General features: G+C 44.3%; 1 protein-coding gene across 3 annotated transcripts in view; it reads right to left on the bottom strand.

Moving 5' to 3' along the window:
• The window catches only part of ADCY6 (adenylate cyclase 6), a 31670-nt gene that overhangs the window by 4535 nt on the left and 2928 nt on the right, over positions 1 to 24207 (bottom strand). For 2 of the 3 annotated variants that reach the window (XM_056798350.1, XM_056798351.1), the window contains exons 2-20: positions 22629 to 23463; positions 19225 to 19374; positions 18770 to 18891; positions 18519 to 18630; positions 18163 to 18290; positions 17461 to 17619; positions 17141 to 17282; positions 16870 to 16998; positions 16521 to 16546; positions 16156 to 16303; positions 8987 to 9084; positions 6839 to 6926; positions 6572 to 6688; positions 6168 to 6326; positions 4595 to 4773; positions 4146 to 4181; positions 3929 to 4058; positions 3284 to 3547; positions 439 to 643 (exon numbers count right to left, since the gene is read on the bottom strand). In XM_056798350.1, the coding sequence (XP_056654328.1) occupies positions 439 to 643; positions 3284 to 3547; positions 3929 to 4058; positions 4146 to 4181; positions 4595 to 4773; positions 6168 to 6326; positions 6572 to 6688; positions 6839 to 6926; positions 8987 to 9084; positions 16156 to 16303; positions 16521 to 16546; positions 16870 to 16998; positions 17141 to 17282; positions 17461 to 17619; positions 18163 to 18290; positions 18519 to 18630; positions 18770 to 18891; positions 19225 to 19374; positions 22629 to 23463 (3227 nt within the window). Of the gene's footprint in view, positions 1 to 438; positions 644 to 3283; positions 3548 to 3928; positions 4059 to 4145; positions 4182 to 4594; positions 4774 to 6167; positions 6327 to 6571; positions 6689 to 6838; positions 6927 to 8986; positions 9085 to 16155; positions 16304 to 16520; positions 16547 to 16869; positions 16999 to 17140; positions 17283 to 17460; positions 17620 to 18162; positions 18291 to 18518; positions 18631 to 18769; positions 18892 to 19224; positions 19375 to 22628; positions 23464 to 24207 lie in introns of those variants that run through there. The other variant, XM_056798352.1, reaches the window with a different exon arrangement.

The following is a 24207-nucleotide window of genomic DNA, read 5'->3' as shown; positions in this document are numbered from 1 at the left end:
GAAAGAGGAGTGTAGAACTAGGGTAAATTCACAGCCAGGGGTTGGAAAGCCCATGTTCCCCGAGGCTGCTGGTACCCCAAGTTAACTTGAAGAGCTGAGAAATAACTGAGGACTGGACCAAAAAGGAACAGCTGTGCTAAGGCAGGTGGTCTAGGATGTGGGGGGTTCCTAGCCCCAAAGAATAGTTTACAGGGATCATTATTCTACAGTCTGGCATTCCACCCAGGGGCTCCCCAAATCCTTCAAGCCTGCTCGGGGAGGCAGTACTTCTCAACCACCCTGAGGAAGAAGGCTAAAGAGAGGGTGGACCAACATCCGTGAGAATTTGGACCCCAAGATAAATTGCAAGATGGCAGAAGGCCCCCTGACTCCCTGATGGCCCCCCAAATGGCTTCCAGATCTTTGGCTGCTCCGTTCTCATCCCCGTGCTCTGCTTACCAATTTTCATCTGGAAGTTGTTGAAGGAGTGTTCGTTGATGTGCTTCATCTGCTCCATGAGCCGCATGGCATAGTCGGCAAGCGCTGTGATGTGGGAACGTCCCACCCGATCATAGGTGGCTGCATTCAGTCCTGAGGCTGCCATGTAGGTACTTCCAATGGTCTTAATCTTTTCCAGTTGCCTGAACTGGTCTTCACTGATGATCTAGGAGGAACAGGTTGATCTCGCTCTTTCCCTCTTCACTTCCCATCATCCTGAAGGCAATCTCTGCCAATCTCATTCCTCCCTTCACCAGCAGTTTGTTTGGACCTCACAGAACTGTCCTGTTGTTTCACTGGGCAAAGTGCCTAGCGCGCAGTAGGTGCTTGCTGACTAACCATCACATAGTTCAGGGTCTGCACCTGAGTTTTACAGGTTTAGAAATTCAGCTTTACCTTTAGTTCAGTGAAGAGTCAGAACTAATTCATATGAACAAGTGTCTGGCTATGGACCCAGCTAGTTATTTACAGTGGGTACCCTTTGCAGTGACCAGGACACTTGGCATTTGTTACCAGGGGAATACTGTCTCCAGAATTAAGTACCTAAGGAGCTTCTTTGATACTAGAACGCTGCCTGGTGAACACAGAACTCTGGAGGAGACAATCGTGCTTAGAGAATATTCTCATTAAGTGGCAGGAGCCTGATGCCTCTCTTCTCCATTTGGCAGCTAGAATTCCCCTCAGCGTGCAGCATTTCTGGAGGGGCCTCTACCCAGCAACACTGAAATCAGTGACAAATGAGGTCTAGTCACTGCTCTTTCTTTGGGACTCCCCGATGACTGTCATTCTGCTATTTACCTTTGTCCATTTTTATACCATGGTGACCGTTTTTTGAACTGGTCTTCTGATTCCATTAGTGTGGGGCTCTTTGGATAAATAAACCCCCTTCACCAAGGTAGAACAGCACCTACTGTGCAACTTCCAATCTCAAAGGTCATGTGCCCAGAATGCATGTCTTGCTAGGAGTTGACTTGACCCTACGTTTTCCTGACTTCCAGGTCAGCTTCCATCCATGATGTTCAGCTGCCTCTCCAAAATATTACTATTCCTTAATTTACCTTTTAGGATATTGTTTTCTAATGACGTGTAGTGATATACATTTCTCAAACTAACTGAAAGCTGGATTATTCTCACGCATGCAGACTATGGATGCCATTCAGTGTGTCAGCTTTCAGTAGGAAGGATAACTGACATGCTGCCTTGTCTTCTACCTGATCTTTTTTGCCTGTATCATCCTGCCTTCTATTTAGTGGGTCTTTTGGTCCATAGATGATCTCTGTATTTACCCACTCTTCAATAACTCTCCTTCCTAACTCCATCCCTCAAGCTCACCTCACTCTGATATTCACTTTCCTTTACTCTATTTAACCTAAATCACATTTGCCCCAAGACTCTCTTAGGGTTCCTTACCAATTATCTCCTCGTTCCACCAGTGCCCCCTTCCATTCTCCGGTGCCTCTGACATGTCTAAAAGTTGCTCCATCTTTCTCTGTCTTTCTCTCTGTCTCTTCCTATCTCTCTCTTTTCCCCTTTCTCCCTCTCTCCTTCTCTCCCCCTCTCCCTCTCTCTCTCTCTCTGTGTTCCTCCCCCCCCCCCGTCTCTTCCTATCTCTTTCTTCCCCTTTCTCCCTCTCTGTCTCTTCCTATCTCTCTCTTCCCCTTTCTCCCTCTCTCTCCTTCCCCCCCTCTCTCTTCCTATCTCTTCCCCTTTCTCCCTCCCTCTCTCTCTCTCTCTCTGTCTCTCTCTCTCTTCCTATCTCTTCCTCTTTCTCCCTCTTCCTCTCTCTGTCTCTCTCTCCCTCTTCCTATCTCTTCCCCTTTCTCCCTCTTCCTCTCTCCCTCTCTCTCTCTCTCCCTCTCTTCCTCCCTCTCTCTCTTCCCCCCTCTCTCTTTCTCCTTCTTCCTCTCCCTGTCTCTCTGTCTCTCTCTCCCTCTTCCTATCTCTTCCCCTTTCTCCCTCTCTCTCCTTCCCCCTCTCTCTTCCTATCTCTTCCCCTTTCTCCCTCTCTCTCTTTCCTTCCCTCTCTCTCTCTCTCTCTCTCTCTCTCTCTCTCTCTCTCTCTCTCTCTCTCTCTCTCTCTCTCTCTCTCTCTTCCTCTTCCTATCTCTTCCCCTTTCTCCCTCTTCCTCTCTCCCTCTCTCTCTTCCTCCCTCTCTCTCTTCCTATCTCTTCTTCTTTCTCCCTCTTCCTCTCTCTGTCTCTCTCTCTCCCTCTTCCTATCTCTTCCCCTTTCTCCCTCTTCCTCTCTCCCTCTCTCTCTTTCTCCCTCCCTCCCTCTCTCCCTCTTCCTAGCTCTTCCCCTTTCTCCCTCTTCCTCTCTCCCTCTCTCTCTTTCTCCCTCCCTCTCTCTCCCTCTTCCTAGCTCTTCCCCTTTCTCCCTCTTCCTCTCTCCCTCTCTCTCTCTCTCTCTCCCTCTCTCTCTCTCTCTTCCTCTCTCTTCTTCTTTCTCCCTCTTCCTCTCTCTGTCTCTGTCTCTCCCTATCTCTTCCCCTTTCTCCTTCTTCCTCTCTCCCTCTCTTTCTTTCTCCCTCCCTCTCTCTCTTCCTCTCTCTCTCTCTTTCTTCCTCCTCCCTCCCCCACTTCACCCCCTCCTCTCTCTCCTTCTCTCATGACAATCTTGGTATTCTCCCTTGTGCCCCCAACCCTTTCTTCCTTCACCCTACTGCCTCCCCTCTCTTGGGCCCCACGTTTCTGCTCAGAAACCCCTTAAAGATTCCCCTTCACAATCCTCCCTGTCCCTCTTCCCAGAGTTCTCTAGGTTCCTTAACTCCATCTATGCCAATCCCCACACACATTGGTTAAATACCTCATCGAAGTCAGCAATGATCTCATTGAGCAGCCGTAGGCACTCGACACCCTCATTGTTGGCTTCTAACTCTACATAGAACTCGGAGAAGTTTGCAATGGAGGCAAACATGACAGCCACACACTCACAGGACTGATAGTAAAGTTCGTCGTTGCGCCGTTCCCGGGCTAGGAAGTGTGCTGCCACATCCTTAGGGAGGATATTGTGTAGTAGCCGCCGGTTATAGGCCTGGAGTTCCTCCATATACTCTTTCTCTCCTGTTGCCTGCGGACACCACACGCATCACCTACCACCCCATTTGTGGGACACTGGCACAAGGAAGGGAATGGGGCACGTGGCTCTACGTGGCTACAGGGGGAGGTGTAGGGAGCTAGGGAAGAAAGACAAGGAAGGGGCTGCCTTAGAGGCACAGCAGAATGACAACTAGGGGATCTACAGGGGATGAAGAAGGAAAAAAGCGCAGGGTGCGTAGAAGGGGAACAAATTTCCAGCTGCTCTGGGGCCGTAGCCAGGGATGAGAAGACCATACCCAGCACCAAGGAGGAAAAGCTCAAGCTTCCATAATAGCTGGGAGGGCCGTCCCCGTGCCATCTGCCTGACCCCAAGGCGCCCCCTGGATGCCCATCCCAATGCCCATTCTGTCACCTGCAGTTTCCACAGAAAGTCCAGGCGAGCAGTTGACTCCACCTGCTGGGCATGCAAGTAGAGTGCCAGCGCAAACACTAACAGGATGACGGGTGTCATGTACTTCAGGGCCACCTTCTCACCTGCAGGGCTGGAGACAGGTACGGGGTGACAGGCTCCCATGCCTGCAATGGGTACCCAGGGGCCCCTCCTCATCTCCCCGACGGCTCTCACTTACCAGTCTGGCCCGTACAGGGTTCCATTGACAGGGGACCTGAAGGGTGGGGGAAATGGGGACAAAGTCAAGGGCAGGACCGTAGGGGATGGATAAAAGAGGCCGAGACTCGTAGGAGAGGAGGAGATGCACCGATGTACGAGGGGACTGTGATTAGTCATTAGTCCTGAGTTCCAGTCCCGGCTGTTCCATTAAGTAGCAGTGCAACCTTGGAGAAGTCACTTAACCCCATTAGAGTGAAAATGAAGAATGGGAAAGCATTTTTTAAAACAAGGACGAAGCCTTTTTCACAGACAAAGATGCTAATTTAAAAGTTTCCCATCTTGAGTCTCTTTCAGAAAAGTGAATATTTATGGTGGGCAACGGTGAGACCAAAGCCACAGGGCACAGAATCCAAAAGTGAGGGGAGCTGGGGAGGGGCTCAGGGAACCTGGGGGGGGGGGCATACTCACAATGCATGAGCACGAAGCAGCAGGTCGTAGTTGTCAAAGATGGCAGCTGGAGGCCCTAGCAAAAGCAATGCCAGATACAGCAGTCCTAGGGCAAGGGTCAGTACCAGCTTCCCAATGCTGCTTATGTGAAGGAAGACAGAGCCAGCCAGAAGACTCAGCAGTAAGCTCCCATTGAAGTACTGGGGAGGGTAACGGCAAAAAAAAGGTTACTTTTCCCACTCTGGTCTACGCAGGCTTGAACCAATTTTCCCCAAATTGCCTCCATATATTTTCTTTCTTTTTTTTTTAAGCCTTTATCTTCTGTATATTGGTTCTAAGACAGAAAAGTGGCAAGGACTAGGCAATGAAGGTTCTTTTTTTTAAGCCTTTATCTTCTGTCTATTGTATTGGTTCTAAGACAGAAGAGTGGCAAGGACTAGGCAATGAAGGTTCTTTTTTTTAAGCCTTTATCTTTTGTGTATTGGTTCTAAGACAGAAGAGTGGCAAGGACTAGGCAAAGAGGGTTCTTTCTTTTTTTAAGCCTTTATCTTCTGTCTATTGTATTGGTTCTAAGACAGAAAAGTGGCAAGGACTAGGCAATGAGGGTTCTTTCTTTTTTTAAGCCTTTATCTTCTGTATATTGGTTCTAAGACAGAAAAGTGGCAAGGACTAGGCAATGAAGGTTCTTTTTTTTAAGCCTTTATCTTCTGTCTATTGTATTGGTTCTAAGACAGAAGAGTGGCAAGGACTAGGCAATGAAGGTTCTTTTTTTTAAGCCTTTATCTTCTGTCTATTGTATTGGTTCTAAGACAGAAAAGTGGCAAGGACTAGGCAATGAGGGTTCTTTCTTTTTTTAAGCCTTTATCTTCTGTCTATTGTATTGGTTCTAAGACAGAAGAGTGGCAAGGACTAGGCAATGAGGGTTCTTTCTTTTTTTAAGCCTTTATCTTCTGTCTATTGTATTGGTTCTAAGACAGAAGAGTGGAAAGGACTAGGCAAATCTTTCTTTTTTTAAAACCTTTATCTTCTGTGTATTGGTTCTAAGACAGAAGAGTGGCAAGGACTAGGCAAAGAGGGTTCTTTCTTTTTTTAAGCCTTTATCTTCTGTCTATTGTATTGGTTCTAAGACAGAAGAGTGGCAAGGACTAGGCAATGAAGGTTCTTTTTTTTAAGCCTTTATCTTCTGTGTATTGGTTCCAAGACAGAAGAGTGGCAAGGACTAGGCAATGAGGGTTCTTTCCTTTTTTTTAAGCCTTTATTTCCTTTATCTTCTGTGTATTGGTTCTAAGACAGAAGAGTGGCAAGGACTAGGCAATGAGGGTTCTTTCTTTTTTTAAGCCTTTATCTTCTGTCTATTGTATTGGTTCTAAGACAGAAGAGTGGCAAGGACTAGGCAATGAGGGTTAAATGACTTGCCCAGGAAGCGTCTGAATCCAGATCTGAACCCAGGACCTCCCCTCTCTGGGCCTAGCTCTCAATCCACAGAGCCACCTAACTGCCTCCTCCCATTCCCAGTTCTCATCCTTCTTTCCTGGGGCTCAATACAACCTCCCCTCTTCAGCCTCCCATTCCACAATGACGGATGCTTGGACACCTCAGGGAAGCTGCAGGTGGGTGAAGTACCCTCACAGAGAGGGGCATCTGAACCAAGTGAGTAGTTGAGCTGTGGCAGGTGACAGGCAGTGATGTCTGCAGGTGTCAGGTTCAGCATTCGGGCCGCGCAGACTCGTATAGATGTATGGTTACAGGTAAACTGGAAGCAATGGAGAAGGACAGAGTTATTGGCAAAAAGGGGGCAAAGAGGGTTTCAGGAAAACTAAGCAAAGAAATGGTCAGGTCCCAAAGGAAAGATCATAAGGAATCACCATTGAATCAGAGAGCAAAGAAATAATTTGATCTTCATCTACATTGGGGAGAAGACTGGGCCAGGTAGGGGTAGGGGTCAGGGTAGGGATGGGAGAGGTGTGGACAAAAAAGTATAATTACGAGGGAAGGTACCATGTTGGCAATGGCAGCAATGAAGACAAGTAGGACAGAAAAGATGCCAACTGCTGTGCTGTGGGCCCGTGAACGGACGATGCTACAGGAGAGGTTCTGCAGGAACTTTGGGAATAGCTATGAGAGAGGAGGGAAGGTGGCCCCAGGTATTTAAAGATATACTTAGGCTAAGGTAAAGTCTTCTTTTCTCTTTGCTCTACTTTCCCATCCAGCCCTGACACTCCCCCCCCCCCCCCCCCAATCAGGATCCCAAATCCCCTAACTCACGGAACCACAGGAATAGACTGCACAGACCAAGACTGTGACTGTCAGCAGCAGGAAAATGCTGATGTAAAGTCCCAGCATCAGTAGTGAACTAAGGAAAGAAAGGTCAAGTGAAGAGAATCAGAGCAATTTGTACTGTAACAGCATTCATTACAGAAATAATTTTGGAAGACCAATGAACTATGATCAAGAAAATGACTAACCATGATTCCAGAGGACCTATGATAAAACATGTTACCCACATCTTGACAGGAAGGATATGAATGAGGGACTTTTGGATATGACCAATATAGGAATTTGTTTTACTTGACTACTCATGTTTATTATAAGAGTTTTAGATTTCTTTTCTTCATTGACAGGAAGAAGGGAAGGAAAGAAAATAAATGCTTAATTGCAAAAATAAAACTTTATTAAAAAAAGAAAAGGAGACAGGAGGATCAGTGGAATAGACTTGGGGTAAGTGACCTCAACAAGACAGTCTATGATAAGCCCAAAGATCCCAGCTTTTGGGACCAAAACCCACTATTTGATAAAAACTGCTGGGAAAACTGGAAGAAGACAGTGTGGGAGAGATTAGGTTTGGATCAACACCTCACACCCTACAATAAGATAAACTCAGAATGGGTGAATGACTTGAACATAAAGAAGGAAACTATAAGTAAATTAGGTGAACACAGAATAGTATACATGTCAGACCTTTGGGAAAGGAAAGATTTTAAGACCAAGCAAGAGCTAGAAAAAAGTCACAAAATATAAAACCAATCATTTTGATTACATCAAATTAAAAAGTTTTTGTACAAACAAACCAATGTAACCAAAATTAGAAGGGAAGCAACAAATTGGGAAACAATCTTCATAACAAAAACCTTTGACAAAGATCTAATTACTCACATTTACAAAGAGCTAAATCAATTGTACAAAAAAATCAAGCCATTCTCCAATTGATAAATGGGCAAAGGACATGAATAGTCAGTTTTCAGTTAAAGAAATCAAAACTATTAATAAGCACATGAAAATGTTCTACATCTCTTATAATCAGAGAGATGCCAATCAAAACAACTCTGAGGTATCACCTCACACCTAGCAGATTGGCTAACATGACAGCTATGGAAAGTAATGAATGCTGGAGGGGATGTGGCAAAGTGGGAACACATTGCTGGTGGAGTTGTGAATTGATCCAACCATTGTAGAGGGCAATTTGGAACTATGCCCAAAGGGCGATAAAAGACTGTCTGCCCTTTGATCCAGCCATAGCACTGCTGGGTTTGTACCCCAAAGAGATAATAAGGAAAAAGACTTGTACAAGAATATTCATAGCTGCGCTCTTTGTGGTGGCAAAAAATTGGAAAATGAGGGAATGCCCTTCAATTGGGGAATGGCTGAACAAATTGTGGTATATGTTGGTGATGGAATACTACTGTGCTCAAAGGAATAATAAAGTGGAGGAATTCCATGGAGATTGGAACAACCTCCAGGAAGTGATGCAGAGTGAGAGGAGCAGAACCAGGAAAACATTGTACACAGAGACTGATACACTATGGTATAATCAAATGTAATGGACTTCTCCATTACTGTCAATGCAGTGATCCTGAACAACTTGGAGGGATCTACAAGAAAAACCACTATCCACAAGCAGAGGACAAACTGTGGGAGTAAAAACACCGAGGAAAGGCAACTGCTTGACTACTGGGGTGGAGGGGATATGACTGAGGAGAGACTCTAAATGAGTACCCTAATGCAAATATCAACAACATGGAAATGGGTTCGGATCAAGGACACATGTGATACCCAGTGGAATTGTGCGTCGGCTATGGGGGGGGTGGCAGGAGGAGGGGGGAGGAAAAGAAAATGATCTTTTTTTCCAATGAATAATGTTTAAAAATGACCAAATAAAATAACTTTTAAAAGGAAAAAAAAAAAGAAAAGGAGATAAAAGGTTACATAGAGACATGTAGGCTTCCAATGTTCCTCCCCTTACCCTTCTCAAAGAGCTAAAGGCATCATCCCACTCTGTAAAAGGCCTAAAAGGGGAAGGGATGTTTCTGGAAGTCATGAAATAAAGGAAATGTTCAGCACAGAGAGGGGAAGACTGTAAGTCAGAAGAAAATAAAGGATAGAGGGACAAGGCTCAGGGCATAGAATATTTCTTACTGTGGGACGACAAGGAGCTGGATGAAGCAGACGAAACAGAAGACTAGCAGCGTGCAGGCCATGTAACCCCCAAAGCGTGCATCCACTTTTCGGGAATACTGGGGGGATTTAAGCAGGAGAGAAAATTGAGTTCAGTATTAGCTTAGAACACGAGGAAGAGGTATCTCCTGCACCCATATCCTTCTCACTAAATTCTCATCCTGTATCCTTTAACCCAAACACATGCTTTTAAAAATTAAATAATTACCTAAATTGTTTGAACTAAAAACAAACCCAAATAAATCTGCATTTACAACTATTTAACTAAAATGTTTGTGGTAGTATATTAGTTACTCCTTGGGTACTATGTTCCTTTTGTCAATGAACCTCTATATTTGGGTATAGTTTTTCTTTACTTTCTATATTGTCCCTAGAGTTCTGTTTCTTTGTTTCATGTGACTTCAAAGAAGACTTTCTAAATTTCTTTGTGTCATTTTAGATTGTATTACAATGTTTCATGGTATTGGTATGTAGTCTATTTAGTTATACATATAACTTCTTTTCAGTTTCTTGAGTCTATAAATAATGTTGATATCTATTTAAACTAAAAAGAAAGCTTGCTCATTACTGATTACATTCTTAGGGTAGATTTTACAAAATAGATTATTGGGTTCAAAAGATAGGATTATTTTTGTAGCTCTTGTTCTATGCTACTAACTTTCCCGTTGCCAAGGAATTTTTGATAAGTGCTTTAAGATATGCTGAAAGGGCAAGTCCATCTTTCTTAAAAAAAAAAAAAAGAAAAACTCTAACAAAAAACTTTTACCTTCTGTCTTAGAATTGATATCGATTCTAAGGCAGGAGCAGTAAGGGCTAGGCAGTTGGATTTAAGTGACTTGCCCAGGGTTACATAGATAGAAAGTATCTGAGGCTCCATTTGAACTCAGGTCCTCTTGACTCCTGACTCTCTATTCACCGAGCCACCTCACTGCTCCTGCAAGCACATCTTTAACTACCTTTTCTCCTTCAAATTAACCTCTGAGGTTTTGGTTTTATAAGATTATTCACTTACCAAAATAAACAATATGGAAATGTATTTTGCATGATAATTCATTAGAACCCAGAAAAAAATAAAAAATGTAACCCCTGAAATTATGAAAATATGTATTGCATGAAAGCACTGATTTAGCTTATATCAGACTATTTACTACCTTGGGGAGGGGGAGAGGGAAGGAAGGAGAGAGAACCTGAATGTCAGAAAACAATTGCCAAAATTTGTTTCTACATGTAATTGAAAAAAAATTCAAGCATTAAAAAAAATTAACCCCTGATATCTTGTGCATTTGTTTTTCCATATTTTATCTAGCTCTATTTTAACAATCCAGTGATACCACCTTAAATCTACCATTAAAAAAAAGAAGAAACAAATGTTTATTAAGCACTTATTATTTTCCAGGAACTATGGGACTTAAATTAGGGACTTATAACTATGACTTTGATGTGACGACCTACCTAATAACATTGGATTTCTTCCCAGTTATTAAACTATCATTTCTGTCAATATGGTCTTTAGTTATTTTTATAAAAGTAATTCCAGATAATTTAACAAAATTGTTAAAAAGAAGATTCTTCTGTGTAATTATAATCATCTTGGTCCCCAAGAAAATGTAGATCTCTCCTTCCTTTGCAGAAATAAGGGCTTATGGGTATGGAATTTGAATATACTGTCAAAATTGGTTCAAGTGTTAGTTAGTTTTGTTGAACTGCTTTTTCCTCTACTGCTTTCTGGGGAAGAAAGCAGAGAAATGAAGGTGAAGTTAAAAAGTTATCAGTAAAACTATCTTAATGGGTTCTTTTTAAATAATGCTTTCCTGATTTTTATTGGCAGCATATAAAAACACATGCATTTGTTTTGTATCCTGCATCCTTGCTGACTTTAAATCTGTTTTTGTTGTTGAGACATAACATATTATTTTGATGGTTTGTTCATTTCCTGTTAGTCCCTCTATTTTATTTTTTTCCTATAATTTTGATTGCTAGCTCTATACAAATAAGCACCTTTGTTTTATATTTCTATTTAGTGAGAATACTTATGTTCTGACATTGCATATATTGGTCCTGACTTTCAGGTACACACTTCAAATAGCAAGGAAAATGTCTTCTTTTCCTATTTTTTAGTGCTTTATTTTTTTACTTGAATAGATGATATATTGTACTGAAACATTTTCTATTTATTAGTAATTATTTTCATAAACTGCATTTCCTTATTGATATGGTATGTTGATACGTTTCCAAACACTGAAACAGCATTATTTTTTTGGTATAAACACTAATGAATGATTTAAAAAATGTGTTTCTATATTGTATTTGCTAATATTTTGTACATCCATATTCAGTTCCTCATCTGTAACATCAGGATAAGATAGATCATTAGCCCCACAGGGTTGTTGTCAACAATCAAATAAGAGCCATTAGGTACTCTGAAAATCTTAAAGCAGTCCCTGAGAGCAGATCTTGTGATGAATGTTGTACTGAAGTCTACTCCAGGGCTTCACCAGGACAATCAGGTGATCCTGGATTCCTGAATTGAGTTACTTAGCTGAAGTCTTCCAAGGACAACCAGGGAAGAACCATTTATAGGTCTCTTGTCTGCCAAGTCTGGAGAGGTTCATCACCCAAAAGCTGGCCATCAAGAACATTTTTTTCAGACAAAGCAACTACCCAAACTGCCTGCTAATGCATGGAATGAAATAGTGATGCAAATTCTTAAATAATATATATGCATTAATGAGACTGAGCTCTGCTGGTATTTATCTCATGAAAAGAAATGGATAGCATTCTGCCTTCCTCTATATTTAGGAACAGCTTAAGTAGGAGAGGAATTAGTCGTTCTTTGTAGGTCTGGAAAAGTTTGCCTACAAAACCATCTGGACCTGGAGATTTGCTTTTGTGGATTCAGTCAACTCTACTGCAGTCTACTCTGATTGTCACAATCAGAGGATCTGGGGTTAGCAAAGGCTATGCCAGAACAACAACCTTTGGTATTCTAATAAGCATTTCCACCCTTTAAGATTTTTAAAAAGTTTTTTTTATGTTCAGTTATGTGATAAGTTTTTTGTAAATGTTCTATGCATACTTGAAAAAAACTCCTTTTCATATATTTGTTATAGCTTACTATATAAATAATTGATATCTATTATTTCTGTAAGATTTATCATATTCAGACAACAGAATATTGAAATTCGGTATTATTTTTACAGTTTATTTTTGTCACAATTCTTAACTTTTTAAAAAATGAGTATATATTAAAATATAGTGTTATCATGTTATATATTGCTCAATGCATATGAATTAAATGTTATCTAAATATCTATTACTATAATTTTTTCATTAACTGTAAAATACTTAATGAAAATCCTAGTTTCTATTCTTAAAGAATGTATAAAGCTTACTTTGGATTATTATCTATTGATCACATCAAACTTAATGTCCCCTACTATTTTTGTTGAAAATATTACTTAGCTAAGCCAAAGTTCTTCCTACAGTCTTTTCAGTTAGGGACTTTTGTTATGTTCTTTGAAGACTTTTGATTTTAAAATCTTCTGATTCCAATAAAATGCTCAAAGTTACAGTATATGCAATTTTGGGGTTCTAGCCTATGTTTTTCAAGCGTGTGTGTTTCTGTTTACCCACACAAATGATATTGTTGTAACTGAAAAAACTTGAGGAAACCTGTCTTTAATTGATTCTTAAATCTTTAAAAAGTCTTTGTCATTTAGAAGTTGAATAGTTAGCTTCTTAGAAATTTTTATTTCTTAAATGACTTGACTTCTTAAATTGCCAATTCTCTCAACCCCAGTTTTCTCCTTTCTAAAATGAGAGAATGGAATTCAATGACCTGAAGTCCTTTATAATCCTAAAATGCTCTTATATCCACTTGTGAAATGATACATTCTGAGAAACTGTCTATATATTTCTTTGACTACAAAATCTACTTTTACTTTTCTATAGCCTTTGGATTCAGAATTAGACAAATCCAGCTAGTCTACTATTTGAATTTCTTGATCCCTTTTCTATCTGTTACTGGTTTTCCTAACCTGGATACTTTTTATCAGTTAAAGACTTATTCTTTGATTTTATTCAATTTGATTTAGTTTTCTAGTCTCCTTTGTGGGATATTTATCCAGTCATGTCCAGTAACCATAAGAATCCCCCAAGTGCTGTCCTAGGCCCTCTTCTATTCTGCCTCTCTGTGATATTACTTGGTGATCTCAGCTGCTCCCAGGGTTTAAATTCATCATCACTAAGCAAATGGTTCTCAAATCTATTTGTCTAGCCCCCATCTGTCTCTTTTAACCATCAGTCTTGCATTTCCCCCTGCCTCTTGGGCATCTTGAGTTGGACATCTTAAACTCACTACATTCCAAATTGAACTTATCATTCCTCTCAAGCTTTCTTTTCTCTCTTATTCTTATTCTTGTTTCTTTATCTCTTATTCTTCTTATTACTGTTAAAGGTACCACTATCGGAGGCTTATAACAGCGCCCAAATTGCAATCCCCATACTTCATGTGAGTCCCACCCCCACACCTTACCCCAGACAGGGGAGGGAGGAAACACTCCCATTGGGCTGCTGGGCAGAGGGGTGGGTGATGAGAGAAATGTCCTCAGGCACACAGGGAGAGGGGAAAGAGGGCAACTCCCTTCTAGCACGAGTGCCATAGGTTTGCCAACATGGACCTAGGTACTTCCTCATCTCACTCTTTCACCCTTCCACCCATAACATATTAAACCAGTTGCCAAGTTTCATAGTTTCTATTTTTGGAACACCTTTTGTCTTTGTTCCTTTTTCTCCTCTGACACCATCACTACCCTAATAGACCCTAATTACCTTCCTGGTTCATTTCCCTGCTTCATGTCTCTCCCAGCAACCATGTGGCAAGATACTTTGCCTGGATTCAGGAAGATCTAAGTTCAAGCCTGACGTCAGATACTGAACAGCTGTGTGATCCTGGGAAAGTTATTTAACCTCTGTTTGCCTCAGTTTCCTCAACTGCAAAATGGGCATAATAAAAACAGTGCCTATCTTCCCAAAGTTGTTCTAAAAATTAAATGAGATATATTTTAGGTACTCAGCATGATATCTGGAACACAACAGGTGCTTAATAAATGCTTTTTTCCTTCTTTCCTTCCTCTCCTTACTCCAGTCCACCCTCTACTCAGCTGTCAAACTGAATTTCCTAAATTACAGGTCTAACCATGTCACTTTTCCCCACCCATTCAACAAACTCCAGGAGCTTCCTAATACCTCCAGGATGATCAAAGATAAAATCTTCTGTTTGGTTTACAAAGCTAAAATCTGTTCCCTTTCCTATCTCTGCAATTTTATTACAATTTTACTCCTCCTCTATCTACTCTAAGACCCGGTGACACTGACCTCCATGGTCAAGCCATTCCATCTCTGGACTCCTGCTGCTTTTCTGCTGGCTCTCCTCCATGCTTGGAATGCTCTCACTCCTCATCTCCATATGCTAGCTTCCCTGGCTACCTGCCAGTCCCAGCTAAAATCCCATATTCTTTTCCTGATTCTCCTTAAAACTAGGGCCTTCCCTCTATGACAGTCTTCAGTTTATCCTGTCTGCATCTCATTCGTACATATTAATTTAAGTGTTGTCTCCCTCATTAGACTATGAGCTCCTTAAAAGCAGGCATTGTTTTTAACTTCTTTGCTTAGGACAATGCCTGGCACAAAAGTAGACATTTCACTATTCCTATTAACTATATGCTCTTTCCACAGGAGTTTTTCTATTTTATTTGGCCATGTATTTTTTAAAAAATCCTTACCTTTTTTTTTTTTAATAAAACCTTCCATCTTGGAGTCAATACAGTGTATTGGCTCCAAGGCAGAAGAGTGGTAAGGGCTAGGCAATGGGGGTCAAGTGACTTGCCCAGGGTCACACAGCTGGGAAGTGGCTGAGGCCGGATTTGAACCTAGGACCTCCCATCTCTAGGCCTGGCTCTCAATCCACTGAGCTACTCAGCTGCCCCCAATCCTTACCCTCTGTCTTAGAATCAATACTAAGAATCCATTCCAAGGCAATGGCAAGAGCTAGGCAATCAGGGTTAAGTGACTTGTCTAGGGGCACGCAGTTAGGAAGTATCTGAGGCCAAATTTGAACCCTGGGCCTGTCATCTCTAAGCCTGGCTCTCTATCCACTAAGCCTCTTAGCTTCCCCAAAGCCATGCACTTTTATAGGCATTTTTTTGATACCTTACTATTTTTGCTGACATATAGTTTTATTTTAATTATCTTATTGCATTTAATTGTAGCACTTCTGATAGTGAATCAGCTTAGAGGTCTGTACTAGTTTGTTCCTTGGTACAATAATATTATGAAATTTCATTATCCAGAGTTTTTCTTTGACTTGTTCATTATCTGTCAGATTATGTCCACCCCCTCCTGTATTAATGGTTTCCCCCTCTTTGTACTGTTGTCTGGGGAGGAAAACAGTTCTATACTTAGGTGAGTTTCTCTCTGGCAATGGAGTAGGTGGCAGCAAGGAAAGCAAATGAGCTCTGTTCTCCTGTCACCTCTTGTGGGCAGGGAATTAACCTGCCAGATACTTAAAGCAAGTTATCTATTACTAAGGGTGTTGTACCTACAGGATATTAATGACAGGGCTCTGGGTGCCCCACCCTATACTTGCCTCCTCCAATATTCCAGGGTCTCCAGGAAAGACAGTGGATCTGTATCACACTCCTCTACTCTTGGGGAGGATGGGGTACATGGACCATGTAGCACGAGTGTGGCAGCAGCTACACAGGTAGCTCAGACTCTTCCTTAGCCATTTTATAGATGTCAGGGTGAGCCACTGCTGTAAACCTTACTCCCTCACACCTTAGCCACATACGTGGCATGAGGAGATCTCTCCATCATCTGTCCCTCAGCCCAAGGAACACATGGCTCTCTGTTCCCTTTTCTGCTGCCCATCTTTCTTTCAGTGATGTTTTTGAATCTTTACTGAGGAGGCCAGAGCATGGCTGATTCTCATGTGTTGCAGAAAATCTCCTAGTTAGTCTGAAGCTTTTTATCCTGGGTCTACTTCCAGTTCCTCATGTCTATTCAAAACTCCTCCTACCTCCAAGCTTATTTCTTTTCGAATCCTGATTTCCTGTGTCCAATTCCCTTACCTTCTTCTCAAGTTCTGGTGTCTGGAAGGTGAGAAGGAATCGACGGACATGGTCTTTTCGCAACTGATCAATACTTCGGGCATCAATGGCACGACTCAAGAATTCATCCACCTCATCCTCAGGGTTGAGGGCTTCCTGGACACCACGACTGCCAGAGAGAAGAAATGAATATTACAGGGAAACAAAAGAATCAGTACTCAAGCATGATGTGTGCCTGACTTCCTAACAAACCTGGGGCTTATGAAGGAAGGAAGAATCTCAAACCTCACCCATTTCAAGAGAAGAGACCCTTAAGTGCCCTATCCCTGTACTCTATGCAGCGCACAACCCGAGCCCTCCAATCCCAGGTCTTGACCCTCACTTACTTGTCTTTACTTGAATCATCGATGCCCTAAAGAAACAGGCAAAAATGAAGATGGCAAACTTTATTCCCTTTAAGCCTTACCATTCCTTGACTGTTATCCCTCCCCCTTCCCCCATTATGTGAACTTTCCTACCAGTACCTCTGGAGAGACTTCATCCCTGTAGCCCACACGCCTAGGATGAAATCATCATCATTGCCCCCAATCCTTAAGGTCCACCCAGGCATCAGTCTTATGGGAGATGCAGGAACCCTTGGATGCCCAACTGGGCCCCAAGATTGAGGAAGGAAGCTAGGTGAGGATGAGATACTGAATGTGGGGGCAAGATATAGGAAGACTCTACATCTCTCACCATCTGCCGGAAAGCCTTGGAGTCCTTGGGTCGAGAAAAAGAACGATCAGGCACCCAGCGTGGCATCAGCCCCTCATTGGAGTTGGCCCGAGTCCGCTGCAGCTTGGCCAACATGGCCTTCTCTTCCTTCTGTGCCAGAGGCAGGGTAGGCACAGAATCAGAGAACAAAATAACGCCCTGCACCTCCCCTTCCCAATTCCACCTCCCTAAACCCTCAACTTTCCTCCCACATATCCCTGTTCCCCTCTTCCAAGCCCATCCAGGCCCTGACCCGTTTTTGGCTGGCCCCCAGAATCAGGAAGGTCTCAATGTGCTGCTCTTTGAGATAGGCATTCCGTTCACCACCCCTGCCAGGCTCTACTTCATAGTCCCCATTTAGATATTGCAGAGTGGCCCTGGTAATATGGATCCGGCTTAGGGGAAGAGGGAGAGAGAAGAAATAGGAATGAGACTTTAGCCTCCTACAAGCTCTCCAGGCTTGGCTTTTCAATGATACCAGTTACTTCCATCCCCTTTGTAGCTCTGGCCCCAGCATGCTCCTCTCTCAGACCCAAACTCTCCACATAATCTCTCTCCCAAACTAGCACTTACCCTGCCCGGCCTCCAGCCTCCATGTGATTGGCCAAGGTGACATCATTGGACCAGACATCAAACTGCCATTTTCGAAGGCCTAGGACGCCACAGTGCACTCTCCCACTGTGGATACCCACACGCATATTCACGTTCACACCTGTGACTTCCCGAACCAGCCTACAGGTATGGTGGGAAACAACTCAATTTCCTAGGGAAATGGCCAGTATCATGGGAGCTCCCCAGGCTTGACCTGCCTGAGACAGTGGAATGGGATGGGAAAGTCAAGCTGTTCCTCTCCTACTCCTCCCACCTTCTACTATCGATGCCCTTTTTAAGGGCTGCAAAGGGTGGGAGAATACCTCCTATGTTCCTATAGGAGTTCACAGACATGTTTGAAATGTTTTCTATCCATGCTTCATGCATGTTTCACAAGAATAGAACCAGGCTGCCCCATGGAAACATAATTCTAGGCAAGGCAGAGTGGAAATGATAGGATAGTGTGCATTCAGACCTCCCAACCCAGCACCCCACATTTGGCTTAGGACCTAATAGTAGATCATAAACTCTAAAGGCATGCAAGGGGTAAAACCAAGGAAGACTCGAGTGAGAGAAAGATGGTGCTTGGATGGTGGCAGTGACCTACGGGCAGGGGAAGGAAGGAAACAAGGCTTAGGAGTGCCAATGACCCAGGGGAGAAGCCAAGGACAGGGGATTTCTCACGAGATAGCCTCGATCATGTCCACACCCATCTCCACACAGCAGTGGGCATGGTCAGCCCGGGCCTCTGGCAATCCAGAGACACAATAGTAACAGTCCCCCAGGATCTTGATCCGTAGGCAGTGATTTTCCTGAGGGGAAAGGGGAGGGGAGATGGTGATGGATGGGTTGGGACCACCACCTCTACTACTCAACTTAGTCCAAGTTAAGTACTCCCCTTTCATGATGTTAGTGTTGTGGCCCCAACCTAGGAGCTATACTTTCCACCATCGTGGACGTATATCTTTCCATGGTCAACATGTAGCCCCCAGTACCCAGATGGCACCCAAGGACCAGCCCATGCTCAGAAGGTCCCTCACCGCAGCCAGTTTATCAAATCGGGCGAAGAGCTCATTAAGGGTCATGACCAGTTCCTGCGCAGTACACTGGGAAGCCAGGCTGGTGAAGCCCTCGATGTCGGCAAATAAGATGCTGAAGAACATAGCAGCAGGTGAATGAGGTGTCATTTTCCTTGGAGGCTCACTCATCCCAGTGCTCCTCTGAACCCACCAAATCCCTTAATACTAACCCCAACCAATGATCCTCAGCTTTGCCCATCCTTTGACCTTACCTGACATTGTCATGCTTCTGGATATAGATCTTATGAAACATCATGTCCTCTTTCTTGGTGTTTATGTCCTCCTTCATCTCCATGGCAACATGTTGGGGCAATACTGAGAGCAGCAGCCGCTCCTAAGCCAAAGAACCCCAACTATCATTCTTCTCCAAACATACTACCCATTCTGACATTCATCTTCTTTCTCAGATCCTTCTATCACCATCTGAGAACCCACCTGAACCATTCAATCTCCCACACCAAATATTTCCCCCATCCAGTATACCATCCCTACCCTTCGATTCAACGTCCAGTTCTGAGACCCTGCCTTGCCCCACCCTTTTCGTTCTCATTCTCAAATAATCCTGAACTCTTTCTCACACCTGAGTTCTTGGTGGGAAGGCTGAAAAAACTTGAGGGGATCACCTAGCACCCAACCCTCACCATTCTTCTCTCTTCCCAGTCTCTACCTGCTGCCGGTTCTCATGCTGAAGATGTAGCCGAGCCTGGATGTAGCCTCGAGTCTCCTGAAAGGCCTGACGCTGGGACACTTCAGCTGGATAGTGGGTGCATATGCCAATGATATTGGTACAAAGGAACAGGAGCACGTTGGCACTGAGCTGAAGGGAGCAGGGAAGCTTAGATCTTTTCCTCTCACAGAATTGGAAAATCAACCTAGCCCAGGAAGTTCCACCTCTTGATAACACTAGGAAGCAGTCAAGATCTCATGCCCCAAATGCCTGTCTTTCCCTGCGTTGCTCTCTACTCATGCCTCAAGGGACTGGAATAGATCTCTCTCCCTGCCACCAACCATCTTTAGTAACCATGGACCAGACATCTCCCAAGTCCAAGAGAGCATTCTAGGACCAGACCACCTTGCTAATGAACACTCTAATTCTTTTCCCATTGTATTTCCCTCTCCATTCACAAACTCACTAGAGTTTGGTCTACTAGCAGACCTGCCAAAATAGAGACCTTTCTCCTTCAGACTCCTACTTAGGTTAAGGCAAAAATATTAGAAGAGCACTGCCTTTGGTGTGGTGTGGGGGTAGGGATACAGGTACCAGCTAATCCTGATTATCCATATGGTACCTTCCCTATTCTAGAACTGTTTAACGCAGGATTGGGTTGGATTAGTTGGGGGAAAGTGAAAGAGATCCAGTCTAACTGGACCTCTGGACTACTGGAAGTTTAGAGGTTAAACTGCAACCTTCAACAATGCCCCAGAGTTGGCTATAGTGCAGGGCATATTGTTCTGGAAGGCTGAGAAAGAAATCCAGCCCTAACCAAGAATCAGTTCTAGTTAGCCTGTCACTAGCATTACAAAGATAATACCCAAATCACTTAACCTCTTGGAGCCTCAGTTTCTTTATATGTAAAAAAGAGGTTGAACTAAACCAAGATGCCTTCTAACTCTAACGTGATTCTTCTCTGAAGTTACCCTTTTCCTCCCAACGTCACACATGCCAAGGCTGGGATCAGGCCTTCCTCCCACAGGGAGGGGATAGGAGGCTGGGGGATAGGGGGTTATAATATCTCTCTTGGGGTTTCTAAGAATAACCCATGGTTGGGGAGAGGGGAAGGGGGGGAAGAGAGACAAACCAAGCGACTTCCCTTCCTGGCCCCAGGGAACCAGAAAGGAAAATGTGAGTCACAGTGAGGGGAGGGGGTAATGGGGGACCGAAATAACTCTGTGTATATGATTGTGAGAAAAACTGATAGTGTGAGACTGTGTTAACTATCAGACTAGAAGTGTGTGGTGTGTATGTGTGTCAGCTTGAGAATGACTATATGACTGTGCGTACAGTGCAAATGTCAGCATGAGATACTAGGCTGGGCTGCCAATGAGGGCCCCACCCCTAACAACTTACATCGCTCTTCCTCCTGCCAAATGGCAGGGATGCCAGGGGATATTGTTTTTAATAATAGTAAATAGTTGCCATTGATATCGTCTTCATAAATCAATCTATAACAACTTATATGTAAACGATGTAAGAACTAGAAGGTACAGGTACTGCCCCAATTTTGCAGATATAAAAATTGAGGTTCAGAGACCTAGAGCTTGAAAGGGAGAGCTTCTCTTGACCAAGGGCCAATGGGCCCAACTGAAATCAGGAGCTTTTGAGCTCAGAGAAAGACTGAGGATGGCCCCAGGCCATAGGGTTTGGCAGGGGCCAAGGGAGCTTCCCCCACCCACCCCAAGAATGTGCCTGAGACCCACTGGGCGAGGCAGCAGCAGTATGCCCAAGGAGAGGCAGGCAGCCCTGGCACTGCCTTGGCCTTTGTGGAGCTGTACCCCTCATTGGGGCACTGAGCCAGCTTCTGGGCACCATGCCATCAGGGCGAAGACGCCCATACTAGGGGGTGGGGGAGTAGAGGAAAGGGGAAGCACCTTCTCTAAGTCCCTTTTCCAAAAGGGTGCCAGCAGTATCAAGGATTTAGCCTGATCCTTAATAGCAGAAAATTAAAGGTAGTTAAGGGTAGGTGGTCTTGGCCCTTTAAAAAGCTGAGTATGCCCAGTGGGCACGTGTTCCGCAACAAACCAGTGATAAAGTTACTTCAATAAGGTACATTCTGTTCTGGGCGGTACAGCTGGGCGTGCCAAAGGCACTAAGCCAAAATGCCCAGCTCCTTGTCCTGAGAACCCCAGATAACTACACCTCTCTACGAGAGGCAATAGGTAATATAGACCCCTTAGTGCCCTAGGCAAGGCTTTTGAGGTGCTGGGGGATGGTAGGAATAGTCCTCTGGAGGAAAAGCTAGTGAAGAAAAGCTCTTCTCTCTCCTTCTTGTACCTGGGCACTGTATCTCAGCTCATTCTCTCCCATCAGGACCGAGGGTCCAGAAGAAAAGGCATGGGGGAAGGCAGGCTCAGGTAGCCTTCTGTCGGCTATCGTTGGAAAGGGTAAAAGCCCCTATATACCACTCTCCTTTGGTCCTAATCTTTCCATTTGCCTGCTCTCTGCCCACCTCCTTGAATGAGAGAAAACATTGCCCCCAATAAGTTGCCATGTCACTCTGGGGTATCAAATCCTGGCTGAAAAACCAGAGAACTCACAGAGTAAACAGCACAGAAATGGTGGAGATGAATTTCTCCCCTACTTGAGGCAGAGGGGAAGGAGTATTTATTCATTGCCTACTCTTGGCAAGGAACTGTGCTGAGTATATGACAGCCTGGCTCCTAGCTGGAATGAAGGTGGTAGGTCAGGATTGGGGTATCCAAACTCTCAAGACTCCTCTTGTCTCCTGCATATCCTAAGGGTGCCTCTAGCAAAGGTCCCTATTACTCACCAGGGGATTGCCCTGGGAGGAAGATATAGGACCAACTTCACCCCATGCTTTAGGGATGATCAACCTCTTTACTCTGCTTAACAACTTCTTTGGTCATGCTGGCACCATTAATCTGCTAGTCTGTTATTGACCCAGGATCTGCCATGCCAGGGGGCCAGTAGACACATTCCAACACTATTCATTTAACCCTTCCATTTGGCCTGAGGCTCTTTTTTACACAGAAGATGAATTCCTTAGATGAACCCCATCTGGGTTCCAAGATATATTTCTGAGTCATTAGATGAAAAATGCTGGAGACAGGGGTCTATTCTCCATCAGTACCCTCTCACTGTTCAGGGGGTACCTCAAACAGTGGCCTCTTGCCTCTGGGTATCCTTAATAAGACTTAACTCCCTTAATGTGGATTCCTTTTTTCATTCCCGGAAGGCAGCTGAACCTCTCCCACCAAATATCAACCATTCCTCTCCCTAAATTTTACCTAATAACCCCTGACCAGGTACCCACTACCCCTGGATTCTAGGTACCAACCCCTCCCCTTTCCTGATCTTCATCCTACCCAGTATCCACCTCCCTTCCCACCCACCTGTTTCCAGAGGAAGGTATCGCCTCTGTTGAGCTGCCAGGCGACAAGCAGGTGGAGAGCAGAGAGGCCCAGGCCACTCAGCACAGCTGCCCTCATTCGGACAGGTAACAGGGTATAGGTGATGTAAACAAAGAACACTGGGCACCACAGCCCAGCTGAGGCACTTTGAGGGGCAGCCACCAAGGCCACTCCAACCTGCACAGCAGCCAGAACAGCCAGCACCACATAGCTCACCACCCACATGAAGTCCTGGCGAAAGCCAGGACGGTTACACATCACCATGAGGACCACAAAGAGAATAGCAGCCCCAACCAGGAATGCCACATAGGCAGGGTGTGGGTGAGCAGGAGCCGCATGGAAGGCCAGAAGCACAACTGTCAATAGCACCAGCACCCCCATCAGCAGGGTTAAGCTGCTCTGGTTCATCTGGAAGAAATAGCGTTGGTATAGCCGTTCCAACTTGGACGATTGAAACTGCTTTGACTGAAACACCCTTGCCAGGTGTTGCCAACAAGAACTTGCACTCCCAGGCATCCCAGTGGGTGCTGCTGCCTCACTGTCCTCAAAGCCCAGGGCCACAGACCTCAGCCCCAGTTCTTTTCCCCCAGCTGGGCCCCCCTTCCGAGAATAGGCATCATCCTGCCAGGGACATCTTGCAGGGGCTGGAGGAGCAGGGCTTGGTGGCTCAGCATCCTGGAGGCAGCTCATGTAGTGGGCACCACAAAAGCCACTGCCTCTGGCTCCTCGGGTCGGGCGCTTCTGCCCATTTCGTTCGCCCCAAGCCATTTTCCGTTCATCTACCTTTGGCACCAGGACACCACTAAACCAAGACATGCTGCGGAGAGGAAGGAAGGAGGTACAAAATTGAGGACATGTCCATAAATAGCCGATTGATGATTGACTAGTGCTCCCCATTCCAAAAGAAGGAAGCCAGAACAATTAACCCTAGCCCAAATCATTATCCTGGTTGACCCTGATTATTAAGAGGGACAATGAATGAACAATAAATTAATAAACCTAATGACAATGTTCCTTTGCATTTGTATAGGGCTAACATTCTATCTACTCTGCTGAAAATCCTTTATCAATTAGCAAAGCTAGATGCTATTTCCCTTTGACAAATAAGGAAAGTAATTTGCCCAAGTTTCTATAGCTAATTAGTGACAAAGTGAGGAATGCGCCCCAAGTTTACTCTCCTACAACATTCCCAGCCTGTCTCCTGGAAGACTAAGATCCTGGAGAGACCTGAAATGGAGCAGGATGACCATCAGATGTTTACTGAACACCTACTATGAAGAGAGTTCTGTGGTAGGCACTAACTTGAACCCTTCTATACTCCTCCAAGGCTCTACCTGGGTAGTCACTTATATTAAATATGACAGGTGATCCTGCTTGAGGAGGGGCGAGGGAAAGAAAATTGAGGCAAGTTGTTAAGTGGCACTCCAAGCTGGCACCTGAAGACAACTGGCCCTACCAGTTACTCTTGTGGTCATACAATCAAACCTTTGTCTTCCCCTCCCCCCAAACTCTGGGATTTCTCCAGCTAGATTCCCTATAGGGTAGTATGAACCTTGGCTAT

The sequence above is a fragment of the Monodelphis domestica genome, chromosome 5 (assembly GCF_027887165.1).
Source record: "Monodelphis domestica isolate mMonDom1 chromosome 5, mMonDom1.pri, whole genome shotgun sequence".
Taxonomy (NCBI): Eukaryota; Metazoa; Chordata; class Mammalia; order Didelphimorphia; family Didelphidae; genus Monodelphis; species Monodelphis domestica.
This window is presented reverse-complemented; position numbering and strand designations above follow the sequence as displayed.